The sequence below is a fragment of the Rutilus rutilus genome (genome assembly GCF_951802725.1).
Source record: "Rutilus rutilus genome assembly, chromosome: 12".
In the NCBI taxonomy this organism is placed as follows: Eukaryota; Metazoa; Chordata; class Actinopteri; order Cypriniformes; family Leuciscidae; genus Rutilus; species Rutilus rutilus.
Window position 1 is genome coordinate 31,943,624 of NC_140217.1, and position 13,587 is coordinate 31,957,210.

General features: G+C 37.6%; 1 protein-coding gene across 6 annotated transcripts in view; it reads left to right on the top strand.

The window, feature by feature from the left end:
- Nucleotides 1-6,112: 6,112 nt before the first annotated feature.
- rad18 (RAD18 E3 ubiquitin protein ligase) overlaps nt 6,113-13,587 on the top strand; it is a 42,010-nt gene continuing 34,535 nt past the window's right edge. For 4 of the 6 annotated variants that reach the window (XM_084426383.1, XM_084426378.1, XM_084426381.1 and 1 more), the window contains exons 1-4: nt 6,530-6,727; nt 7,003-7,081; nt 7,199-7,260; nt 7,440-7,510. In XM_084426383.1, the coding sequence (XP_084282509.1) occupies nt 6,677-6,727; nt 7,003-7,081; nt 7,199-7,260; nt 7,440-7,510 (263 nt within the window). In that variant the 5' untranslated portion in view covers nt 6,530-6,676. Of the gene's footprint in view, nt 6,728-7,002; nt 7,082-7,198; nt 7,261-7,439; nt 7,511-13,587 lie in introns of all 6 variants that reach the window. The other 2 variants (XM_084426380.1, XM_084426379.1) reach the window with 1 other exon arrangement.

Here is a 13,587-nt window from a genome sequence, read left to right on the forward strand (position 1 = left end):
AAAGTCTCTGTCTTATGTGCCTTCATATTTAATGAGACTGGGCCATATAGGGGAAGAGATGGACAGTAATGTCACCTCAGTCAAATACATTAACATAGCTCTCTATATCAGCACTTGCATTTGTAATTGAACAAATCATTATTTTATTCAATATACCAGAATCAGATAAACATGTGTGTATATATTTTATCTCCTGTAGTGAGCTTAAAATTGGACTAATGGCAGAAGAAATGGTTCATCGTTTAAAATAATAATTTTCATTTTGTATATGTCCTTGTGTGTGCTTTACATTATCAAACAGAACTTTAATTATTATCCTTTCTGGTTTGATCAGACCAGTGAAAGGTAGGGTAGGCAATGTTTTTTATAAACACTTTAGTTATTCTGGTTGAAACTCTCTTCACATCCTGCAATAGCAATCAATGATAGAAGTAGTAAACGCACAAATATCATCTGTAGAAATCTCAGGACCAAAAAAAACGTTTGTCTAATGATTGCATTTATTGGACGAACTTTGGAAAGCGCTCTGAAGGGAGGATGGGATCTAATGCTTTCAAAGCTAGCTTGCTATTGCTAGCCACTCTGAAATTGCCTATAGCCTACTCTGCCTTGATTGTGATCAAATATGGCACGACTGGCAGGGTTCACGCCCTGTGTTTAGAAAGGGAAATAGAAATGAAACTGAAAAGGAGAGTTCCCCAAATGTTCCATTTCACCGACTGTTTTGCATGCAAAAATCGGAGTAAGCGAGCGAGATTAAGCATAATATGTGAACTCATCTGTGCATTAGTGGCATAGCAACTGTGTTGTTTACCATTGAGTTGGGAAAACAAATGTGCTGCAAGAAATTCTTTTACGTTCAAATTTTGGTAACATTAATGTTATTTAACAAAATAAAGATTTTTCTCTCATTTATAAATGTATTTACCTCCCAAATTCAATGCAGTTCTACAGCATTAAGTCTTTGCATATTTAGTTTTCCACCCGAATATTCAATTATAATTGCGCTACTGTAACTGTACCAAGATTTTATTCATTCTGCAATTTTCAAGTCATTCTACATATTTTCCCCTCCCAATTGAATTGAAGTCTGGGCTCTGACTGTGTCATTTCAGAATATTTCATTTATTTTTTTGCCGGCCATTTCTTTAAATAGTGTTTACTTTTTACTTAAGGTCGTCGTCCTTCTGGAAAATAAAACTTAAGTGTTATCTCTGGCTGACTGAAACAGAATCTCTTCAATGATTTGGATCTGGCTCTAGCCATATTCCCTGTGTCTCCATCAAATTTTCCAGTTTCTTAAAAGAAGCCCTAAGGTACAGGCCTTATCCTGCGTCAATCGTTTTTGATTGATGAAAGGGGAGGACTTACTTGGGTAACACAGTGCTTAGCATTCAGGCCAAAGAGCACAAATTTAGTTTCATCAATTTAAAATGCTTCACATGGCTTCTAGATCACTGCAGTACTGTTGGTGATTCTCAAAATTGGCCCTCTTTCAGCCACTTTCCCAAAGAGTCCAACACATGAAGCGTTGAAAAGATTGTTGTTGGACGGTTTCTGCTGTTTCATCCAAGCTCTTTGGTCACAACTCTTACAATTGCCTGTTTCAACAACCTGTTTGTTGTCCAGTTTAATAGGAGAACCTGATTGAAGGCTGAGTTGTGTCAAAAATGTCCATTTTATTATGTGGACTTGATGTTTTTACAAACATTGTCCAGATTTATCTGAAAGTTTCAGATGCAGCTCCTTGGTCTCAATGGAAGCAGTTCAATTACATTTTTTTTTCTTTCCTTGGAATTTCTTTCTTAGTATCCCTTTTTTTTTTTTTGAGCCAACTGGCAATTATGCTGTATTAGAACACTACTGCAATATCATGTTACAGCGTTTATCATTTTTTTAATGGTCATAGCAGCAAATTTAAATTAGGAAGTCAATAAAGTGCTTCTACTGTACTTGCACTTGATATAATGTTTTTTGATTTAGTTTAATATAGAAAGCTTAGTCAAATGTCCATTGTGGATATTGAATAACCATCTAACGCATTTTGTCCAATTGTAACTCTTCCAAGACATAAAATGCTGAAAGCCCCTTTTTCTTCCCTTACAGTTTTTACACAATTGCTTATCAATGTATGTCCAACTTCCAAATCTAAAATGTATCCTGGTGGTCATGGTCTGTTGATCTGAGAACCCTATTATTTTCATGTGTCTTGGCATTTAAGACTGCAGTCACACTTTGCTATCCATTACATTTTGCCCACACACTATTCCCACAAAGGGAGGCACCTGTACACATTGGAGAATAACCTCTTTCAGGTTTAAGTCATTTGGAACATGTTCCTGAATTAGACTTGTCAGTCAGCCTTGTTTGTAATCATATTCATGTAAAATAAGTAGCTAGTAAAATGCAATTGAACCTCAAGGTAGCGTCAAAATGTGTGTTTTACTTTTCCATTCTCGCATGTCATGCTTGGAGCACTTAGGTTTGATGATGTTGGCAATCCAAGTCAAGCCTATAGGTAATCAGTCACATATGTATGTGATTTTACTTATAGTGAGCAGTAGCAAAAATTATTTTTTTACTGCAATACTGTATGAAATCCTCTTTATTCCTACTCATATGTCTAAATCACTCTGTTATGTTTTGTTCGCTATCATGAAAGTGAGCGGCTTTGGCCTCAATTCTTCTATTCTTGCAATATTATTACTCTACAAATTCCTGTTCGCATTGAATCTCTTTATTTGGTACAGTAAGTACACTAACCTTTCAGAAAACATACAGTACAGAACAAATTATACCTTAAAACCCTAGATTGTATTCACATATGTCTTTTTTCCCCTTAGCCTTGACATTCAGAGAGACAAGAGAAAGGAACAATGTGTATTGAGGTGCATATATGGAATCGACTTATTCATTCAATCTCACTCCTAGCGCTGGTTATGATCACTGATTTGGTTTAGTGACACTCTGTGTGATGTGGAGCCTCACTTTTACTGTCAAAATATTTACAATGTAGTGTTTTAAAGTCCTCGTGAACCAGAAGTTGCAACCGACTTTACTTCAGTGTTGTGACATATTTCCAAGTGAAAAGTTGACATCTTTCTCTCTTCTGACTGCCGTTATCAATCTCTTTATTTTTACCCCTTTTTGAAAGTTGTGAAAACACTATTGTGAAGTTTTTCTTTTACTATTTGAGCAAATGGGAACACAAAAAATATATTTAATGTGGTTTACACAGCTATGACGACTTCTGCTTCTGAGAAACCCGGATGTGAAAAGGGTCAATTGAATACAGGGCAGGGTTTTACTTTAGCACCTCCTCTCCATGGCTGCATCCGAAAACTTAGGCAGCTGACTAGTTATCAGGCAATGACTTCGGTACCTCAAGAAACTGATTTCAGTCAGACTTCTGAGGAAGCGTAGCAGTTTAATGATCTACACCAAAATAGAGCGAGCTTTGGTGATAACTAAACAAATATTTAATAACTACAGTAGTATTTTTTTCACTAGAAATGTCATCAGAAGTAGAACACGTTGGTCAAAAATGTATTTACACACAAACTGACCAGCAACCATCCGCAACTTTCAGATGGAATCTTTATTTTTTTTTAGCTCAACTGTCACCGAATAGAACGCACATTGTGGGATATCAAAGGCAGCGAAGGATACTATGCTGCCTTCAAAAATCGATCAGATGAAGGCATCTCAGGAGACAGGAAGTGAAGCCAACAGTGGATCCGGATGTGCCTTGATGCCTTCCTACCTTGGAATACATCCTCCGAAGGCAGAATCTTTAGATTTTCGGATGCAGCCATCTCTTTCTCGAAGCACTGACAGTTGGAGGGAAAATATTAGGCACGTTTGAGCCTTAAATGTAGACGAGAGTTGGCGGCTGCAGTGAGGGGAGGAGTGAAAAAGTGCAGGGAAGACGGACAGTTCTCTCTTTAGTGGATCAGACAAGATCAAATGCGGATATTGAGGGACTCACACTTGTTGCTAATAAATTGGATGAAATTTATGTTCTGTTGACGTCAGAGGAAGGCGGTCCACACACATTTCTAACCGGCGTGCGTCTTGCGGTGACTGGTGATTGGTTCTGCACAGATTTTGCTAATCTCAAACGAGCCTATGCATGATCGCTTCTGCGTTTTGTCTCAGCCCGCCCAGTTACATCCGGTGCTGCATCGTTTTTGCATTCAGGTGGAGATAATGGAAAATTACACTCGCTGTTTACAAGAACTTCCAGCGGTTAAAGGACAAGTTCGGTATTTTACACTTAAAGCCCTGTTTTCAGATCGTTTCTGATGAAATAGAACGGTTAAGATTGAAATTTGGACACATGCTGCTGGCCCGAGAATTTTCGGTTTCTGTGGTAGCACCCCCCCACCTCCACAATGGCTGCATAGGTGCACTGGAACAATCCTTCCTAAAACGCATTAAACTTTCGTTTACAAAGACGTGAAACTCACCGAGTGGTCAGGGGTGTTCACTGATATGCTCACACAAAAATCGCTGCAAAAGATGCTTTCCAACAGGTTTTATCGTAGTTTTTGTCCAACTCCATTGACTTGTATTGGATGTGCTGTGAGGTACGATATTACTCCGCCGCCGGAAACGGAAATGGGGTTGTTTGTATTCTTTCTGTAGTCTTATGCAGTCGCGGTATCGTAGGCTACGCTATCCAAACATTTTTAAGACAGCGATCTTCTGCTTCTTCTGTGTATTCAATGAAATGCCAGTGGTTTGCTTGCAATTGGCAAAGGTGCATTATCGCCACCAACTGGGCTGGAGTGTCTATTATTCAAGCTCTCAACGGAAGAATGTATGGGTGTGAGGCGTTTGGAAAAATAGGTCCACATGCAGTTTTACAACGAATGGTAAAACACCTGTTGGAAAGCATCTTTTGCAGCGATTTTTGTGTGAGCATATCAGTGAACACCCCTGACCACTCGGTGAGTTTCACGTCTTTGTAAACGAAAGTTTAATGCGTTTTATGAAGGATTGTTCCAGTGCACCTATGCAGCCATTGTGGAGGTGGGGGGGTGCTACCAAAGAAACCAAAATTCTCAGGCCAGCAGCATGTGTCCAAATTTCAATCTTAACCGTTCTATTTCATCAGAAACGTACTGAAAACAGGGCTTTAAGTGTAAAATACTGAACTTGTCCTTTAACGTGAATGATGTTAACAATATTGTGAGGCAGTTAGCTGTCACACCTAAGAGTAAGAAAGAGAAGGGCTTTAAATTATATATTTCGAGCTACATCGACAACTTTGAGGGTGAGTACTCTCTCATATCATACAAAATCTGACTACTGAATCGGTTTCTAAAATCATTGTCTCCGTTTCTGCGAAAAAAATAATTGTAAGAAAGTTTTGGCCCTAGTACACTTCTCTATAGAACGCGCTATGCGGAAGTAAAGACGCTGGCTGAGATTCTACTGGAAATACGTCAGCAGCGTTCGTGCATAGAGCGTATTCTACCCAAGCCATCAAACTGACGTCATCCGCGAAAGAACAGCATTCCAGAGCGGAAGCACATTTTTAGGTTTTGATTAAAGATAAAATGCTAAAACCAGGACAAAATTTATTTATTTTTTCTGTGTATTAACCATGGTATTAAAAATGATTTCTGTTTATTAACACGGATTAATTGTTCACCACAAGACTAGTAATGTGAGCTAACAAAGTAAGGCCTAATCATTATAAGGATTAATATAAGGATTACAATGTGGCTTCTTGACCCCTTCAAATGTTTTATGGAATAAATCAAATGATCATCAGGCCAGCATGGCTAAACATGGTCTACACCAGGGATAGGCAACTTCGGTCCTGGAGGGCCACTGTCCTGCAGAGTTTAGCTTCAACCCTGATAAAAACTCACCTGCCTGTATCTATCTAGTAATCCTGAAAACATTGATTGCCTTGTTCAGGTGTGTTTAATTAGGGTTGGAGCTAAACTCTGCAGGACAGTGGCCCTCCAGGACCGGAGTTGCCTATCCCTGGTCTACACAGTGTTTCCCAACCCTGCTCCTGGAGGCACACCAACAGTACACATTTTGGATGTCTCCCTTATCTGACCCATATATTTTTGGTCTTGGAGTCTACTAAGGAGCTGATGAGTTGATTCAGGTGTGATTGATTAGGAAGAGTTGGAAAATGTGTAGTGTTGGTGTGCCTCCAGGAAGAGTGTTGGGAAACACTGGTCTAACAACTATTTAGCTCTAAGGCCATTTTAATAAAATTCCACAAATATACAAATTATTTAAAAAAAAGCATATTTATATCTAAAACATAAATTATTTGTTAATTAAAATATTTACATTTTAAAGCATGTTGTATTCTAATTTAAGGATTCTGTTCCTTATTACTTTAATCTTTATTAGGCTATTTTAACATCTGGCTTTTGCAAATATGCCTTCCTTAGTAAAATCATAATGGCAATCAAAATTTCTGTCAAAATACCATAATTACTTTAATGTTGGTTACTATGGTATTTTTTTCAAACGTGTGTCATACTGACGTTACGTAATTCAACCGGAAGTGACGATATTGTAGGAAGTGTTTAGGCAATGCGCGGGAGTTTATTGTTGCTATCTAGAGAGCTGGAGTTCTAATTAATTTGTACAGATTTTTTTTATCGTACTAAAGCTAATAACAGCACAGGAATTTGCGTAAATGGCTCAGCTAAATGAAGTGGACTTACCGCCGAACCTGTCATGTCTCAAAGTACGTTTATATTCAACTTTGCTTAACGTTAGCCCTGTTGTTAAAACAAGATTATCCGCTACGAATGTGTTATCTGCTGCTCACATGTGTATAAGATACACACCGATGTGCTTATGTTCTTGTTTCATGCCAACTGCTTCCCTGAAATTGCATTGCTTGTTTTTGTACATCATTGAGAACATGTCACGAAGCTCAGTGTCATAAATGTCCAGTAGTCAGGAGGGATATGCAGGTTTGTTTGACATCAGATCTTGTATATTTTGTGTGTGTATCAGAGCATGGACAATCTCCTCCGATGTCCTATCTGCTTTGAGTTTCTCAACATCACCATGATGACCCAGTGTTCACACAACTGTACGTATTATATCACTTTTACAGTTCAGTTTATATCCATTTGATGTTTTAATTGACATAATTTCTCAAAGCAAGATACTAAATTATTGCTTCTTTTCTTTTTGGTATTCCAAACAGTTTGTTCTCTGTGCATACGGAAGTTTTTCTCCTTTAAATTGTTGTGTCCTGTTTGTAACTCGGTAAGTGTCAGCATGTAAAAATAATCTGAACTCGAGTCTATCTATCTATCTATCTATCTATCTATCTATCATGTAAAAAATAATATGAACGAGTCAAACCTATCTGTCTGTAATATTTAAATTAAGTTAATATTTTCAGTAAACAGTTTCCATTAATCTTAGTTAAACTCTCCTTGCAGCCGTCAACAGAACAAGACCTGAGGAACAACAGATTATTAGACGATTTAGTTCAGAGCTTCCAATCAGCAAGGTAAAGTTTATTTATTTTTTTAAAATATAAGCATTTATTTCAGTAAGTGCTGCTTTTTATTTAGAATCTGTGGGTATGTTCTGGGTTTTTTTTACACTGTTATGTGGCAAATCTGGAATTATGCAAAATGGATTTAAACATGGTAAAATATTAAAGGGAATATTGCAGGTTAGAGTAGCCTACCCAGTGAGTCAATGTATAGAAAAATAATAATGATGGAATAAAATAAATAAATAGTAATGTTTAAATATAAAATTTAAAAACCCTATTAATGCTTCTGGAGTAGTTTTTGTGAGAATTTTACTTCCGCATCTCAAAACTGCCAAACCGGAAGTGATGTAACGGGAGGGAGTGCGGTTAAAGTAAATAATAGGAAAGCAATGGATCGCAATGACGTTCGGACGATGAGGAAATTGTAAATGTTCGTATGACCAACCTCAGCCATATAATTGACCCTTCGCTAAGCCCCGCCCTCCTTAGTTACTGTTGCTACGCCTGTCAAGCTTTTGCGCCTGGCACGTCTATTACAGTATGAATACACAGGTGTCAGACATTCCCAAGGAGATAATTAGTCATTTTTGGCGAACAGGTGAAAATCTGGGAGAGCAAGACAAAAGGGACTGCAGTATGCATTCGAGGGATATATCCATGATGCAACCGATTAGAGAATAATTTCATCAAAATTGAAGCTAAAGCCTATAGAGCTGGTAAGTCCCGCCCATCCGTAAAACCCCACTGGACCTCTAGATTGAAAAATCGTCAATGCAAGTGAATGTGAGAAAATAATTATTTTCTGGTCCCGTTTGAATTGTGCCATGAATGTGAACATATGTTGTCTGTGAATTTTTTAATATAATTTTTCATGTTACGAGTTTGACAGTATATTGTACGATTCTTTGGCTAGCAGTTGTGGAAAAGACATAACGAGAAAGACTACATGTCGCCTATATGACGTCACCCCATAACACATTTTCCCTCCACTTGTCAAATCACGGTGCTAATGCTGCGATAATCTATGGAGACAGATCGAGATGCCTGTGTGTTTTGTACCCAAATGTCACCATTCAAACCAAATGGGCTGTTCTTTCTTCAGATTCCCGTCTGATGTAAAAACTAGGAATCGCTGGATAAAACGGATGTTGTAGTCCACAAAGTGCTCTCACACAAAGTCTAACCGTATCAAACTTCTACCCGCTAAATTGTAGCATTCTTCACACGAAAAATTATATAAAAAATTCACAGACAACATATGTTCACATTCATGGCACAATTCAAACGGGACCAGAAAATAATTATTTTCTCACATTCACTTGCATTGACGATTTTTCAATCTAGAGGTCCAGTGGGGTTAGCGGAAGGGGCGGGACTTACCAGCTCTATACTGTAGGTCTCAGCGCAAGCAGCAGCCGCCTCATACGCTGACCATTCAAATGGGAAACACACAAATTGAGGAACAGCTATGTTCATGCACAGCAGGGTAACAGTTAAGTGAAACTTGAAAATATTCTAATATTTATAAATCAAACAGCTTATCCATAAGTATTGTGGAATAAACACAAGACATTAGCCTGACCACTTTGCAATGATAACATTCTCCCGCTTATATTTTTAGCGCGCCAGGCTACTGCTCACGCGTCGTGGGTCACATAAGTGACTACTGTTATGAACTGATTAAGTTTGCATACCAGCCTTTTCCTTGGAGATCTCCGGCAAGCCCCCTGATGTTCCCTCCTTTTACTAACTACCTTTTACTTTTACTAGAACTAACACCGGGAGAGTCACGATCGGACTGGGGTAATGTTAAGTTACTAGTTAAGCCGTCGATTAACAAAATGCTGAAATATATTTTGAAGTAAATTATGTCAGTGAGCCTCTGTCTTACCTTTAATCACACTGCTTGATCCACGAGCTGGACAATAACTTTATTCTAGAGCTGCTATAAAGCCAAAACACTTTACTTTAAATTTCCTATTATCAATGTAAAGCTGCTTTGGAACAATCTACATTGTTAAAAGCGCTATATAAATGAAGATGACGCCCGGCATTTCTCCCCTTGGGTTTTAGGTTTCGGGAAGGGAACAAAATCCACCACCCCGTCCAAACTTTTAGGATACCGGGTATCAGATTTGCACAATCCATACGCAAAACGCTTCAGCATGTTTCCCTCGCTCGAAAGCTTGCCAGACCTCCTGCGCCTAGTTACGGTTGCTAAGCCACGATTGGCCTGTGGTGGTTTTCGGGCGTGGCTTAGCGAAGGGTCAATTATGAGCCTGTTATGCGGCCAAGAGAGCCAGGGACAGGCCAGGATTAGACAGAACAATGGTCAGAGGAGACAAATTGAGTTGTGGTGTGAGGAGAACAGGGCAGGTGTCTTGGTGAGAGACCTGTGTTAGCTTATGGAGGCCTATATCCACGTTAGCCGACGATATGTATAACACTCTGCTCAGATCGCAATATTGTACAGATTATCATCATGTATCAGGCAATAATAGCAAAGCTAGTATTGGAGCTAGTTACCTGCATGTGTTGTGTCAGCCATTAGGAGACAGTTTCCAGAGGAAGAGGGACTTTATAAAGGCTTTGAATGGCCCCATTTTGTTGACAATGAATACAAAAATAATCACAACTGTCTTACTGTATAAAAACTTTATATGTAGAAACAGCCAACACAAACATTAAAGTGGTTTTGTACAGATTGGAAATGAATTCTAGAACTATATATGATAATAATAAGTTTTGGCTTCAGACTAATAACAAACACATAAATGCATTACATTACAAGTTTATGTAAGATATGTTCATGAATTAAAGTAAGACAAGGCACATTTTGTAAAACAGAAGTACAATAAGTGATCTCTGACGGATCAGTGACCAATCATGTTTCCCACCGGCGGTGCTGTGAGTGAGTGTACACTGAAGGAACCTCACCAGCCTGGAGTCTCACTTGGTTCTTGCTTTGGCATCCCACGTTGAACTCCATCATATCGCCGGGATTATAATAATCCGGTCTATAGTGAACGCTACACATAACCGCATTTTTCGAAGCAGATGCAGAAGTGAAGTCCCGTCTCTTCACCTGCACAAAACGCACCCAGGCACGGAAGATCGCACCATCCTTTTTCTTGTTCGGAAACCTGTGGACTTGAAGTCCTGACAGGCCATAATTCACAATAATTCACAATAATTTACAATGACGATGATAAATTGAAATACAATAACCACCGAAAACACTGAATCACGACGGCTCCTACTGAATACGAACCTACTCTGCACTGAGCGAACGCAGAGTCCGGCAAACGACTCCCTCTCGTGACGTAATATGCCGCGATGTTGAAAAAAAAAAAAGCGTTTTTTCACACGGTCAATGAAACGGTCACATTTTCTACTAAATTTGTGCCCTTATGTCTTGCAAAACAATTTTAAATCCTGCATTAACTTTTTATATGGTATTTTCATACAAGGTTATATTTTAATTTTGAAAAAAAGTAAGGCTTGATCACTCTGTGAATGATTTGCGATTTAATTTCTGCAGAACTCTAGATTTTTCTGACGAATTCAGAACTGCTGTTGCAAAAAAATTGTTGGCCTGAATATCAGTCTGATTGAAAGTCATTTGGGGGTTAATTAATGGGTTGAGATAAAATTGAACAGGAAAAATTAATTGCTTTATATTCAATAGAAAATACTTTGATATTGGTCCATTTTTGATATATTGACAGAGTGTGAGGTCATATTCAGTCTTCATTTGCTCAAGGATTTAATCTCAGAAGGTAAAGTTTGAATCTGGTGCATGTGTCACTCTGCATATTTAGAGACTTCTCTTATTGGAATATGTTGGTAGACATGACTATGAATAGAATCCAATGAGTGACTTATTAAAAAGAAATAAACTATTATTAATTATAAATACCTTTAAAACTACATAAATTCCACGTAAAACTACATAATCTGATGAATACCATTCAAATTTTTTTTTGTCTTTGTAACATTGATTAAGATTCAGCTACAAAGTCCCAGACATGCTGATTGACTGCCAAAATATGTTTGGTCACAGGAGTTTCTGTGAATTGGCACTACAAATGTTGTTCTTATGCCTATATAAACTTATGCTTCTGTTCTGCCATGTGCATGAAACTACTATCCCTGACAGCGTAACTCTAAATCCATTAATGAAAGGATACTTTAAAGTTTAAGAACTTGCCTGAAGGTATCAGAAAATCAGCTAATTTATTAGAATTATGAGATTTACTTAAGAATTAATGTTAGTCCTTTATTGAATGCAGTGTCTTCCATCTCGTGACAAACTTGAAAAAGTTATTCATTTGACCTAATGTCCTAGTCTGCCATGAGATTTGGGATTTCCTTTAACAATCAAGTGGGTTTTTATTTTCAATATTCAGGTCTATATCTTTGGCATACTTCACCTGCTGCAGGACTCAAGGAAGCCATGTTTCTCTCCAAAGAGTCTTAAGTTCTCAGACTGTAGACATACAGACATACAAAGTCTTCAATTTACCTGAGGAAATTGAAAATAAATTGACAAGAAATGTGTGCGTGTATACACTACCGTTCACAAGTTTGGGGTCAGTAAGAATAATAAAACATCTCCAGTTAAACAGCAGAGCATTCATTTCGTTCGTTTGTTAAATAAGAGACAATCTAGCGCTGAAATGTGTTTTTTAAATCAAGTGATCAAAGTGCTCGTTGCCGCTGTGATCAGTGGCGCTGATACAGTGTTTTCTCGTCTGGCTCGTGCACACGCCGCACCATCTTTACTCGGACGCGCGCTTCAATACGTTGCGGAGACTCTATTCGTTCTGGTAAAAACACAAAACATAATGCACACAAACGTGTCCCTGCTTGATATACAACCACTGATGAGCATAATCGGTTTAAAAATAAAATAAAAATAAAATAAATAAAAAACTGTACGAATGCGGATTAGAACCCAAAACCTCTGACACGCTTGACGAAAGTTCAAGTCCAGCTGCCAGTGTCGTTGTGGACATGGTAAGTCTAGTATTTTAATGCCAACTGCAAATCTTGCATATCAAGTATGAAGTATATGAAGTAGGCTATATTTATATGAGGCTATACTGTGTGTGTGTGTTAAATATTTCTGCTCAGTGTCAGATATTTCTCTGTTTTAAAGTAAAAGTCATAATATGAGAAGACAAAATTTTGATCTTAACTTAAGTGTTTTAGGCTACATGCAGTAGCCTATTAACGGCGCAATTTTTCATTTAATCAGAAATCAGAAAATCTTTAAAGATTTAAGTTAATATTGTGTCCAGTTTGGACACTTGGACACACGGACAAACAGACAATTATTTTTTATAAACTGTGTGCGGTTTCGTTTTCTTAAGTACCGGTTCAAGAACCGTTTAAGCACCGGAACCGTTTAAAAAATACCGAGTAGGTACTGGTATCGGATAAAACCCAACCAATACCCAACCCTATTCATCAAGGACACATTAAATTGATCAAAAGTGACATTAAAGACATTTATGATGTTACAAAAGATTCAATTTCAAATAAATGTTGTTCTTTTGAACTTTCTATTCATCAAAGAATCCGGAGAAATAAAATGTATGACGGTTTCCACAGAAATCTGAACTGTTTTCAACACTGATAATGATAATAATCATAAATGTTTCTTGATTATCAAATCATCATATCAGAATGATTTCTGAAGGATCATGTGACACTGAAGACTGGAGTAATGATGCTGAAAATTCAGCTTTGATCACAGGAATAAATTACACTTTACTATATATTCACACAGAGAACAACTGATTTACACTGGAATAATATTTCACAATTTTTACTGTATTTTTAATCAAATAAACACAGCTTTGGTGAGCAGAAGAGACTCTTAAAAACATTAAAAATCTTAGCGACCCCAAACTTGTGAACGGATGGATATATATATGTATGTATGTATGTATGTATGTATGTATGTGTGTATGTGTGTGTGTATAGTATAGTATTGTAAACCTACTATCCTATAGTAAGACTTTTAAGTGCACAGTTGTTTTTTTGTTGTTTTTTGCGATATTAGTTTTTAAATCAGTCTC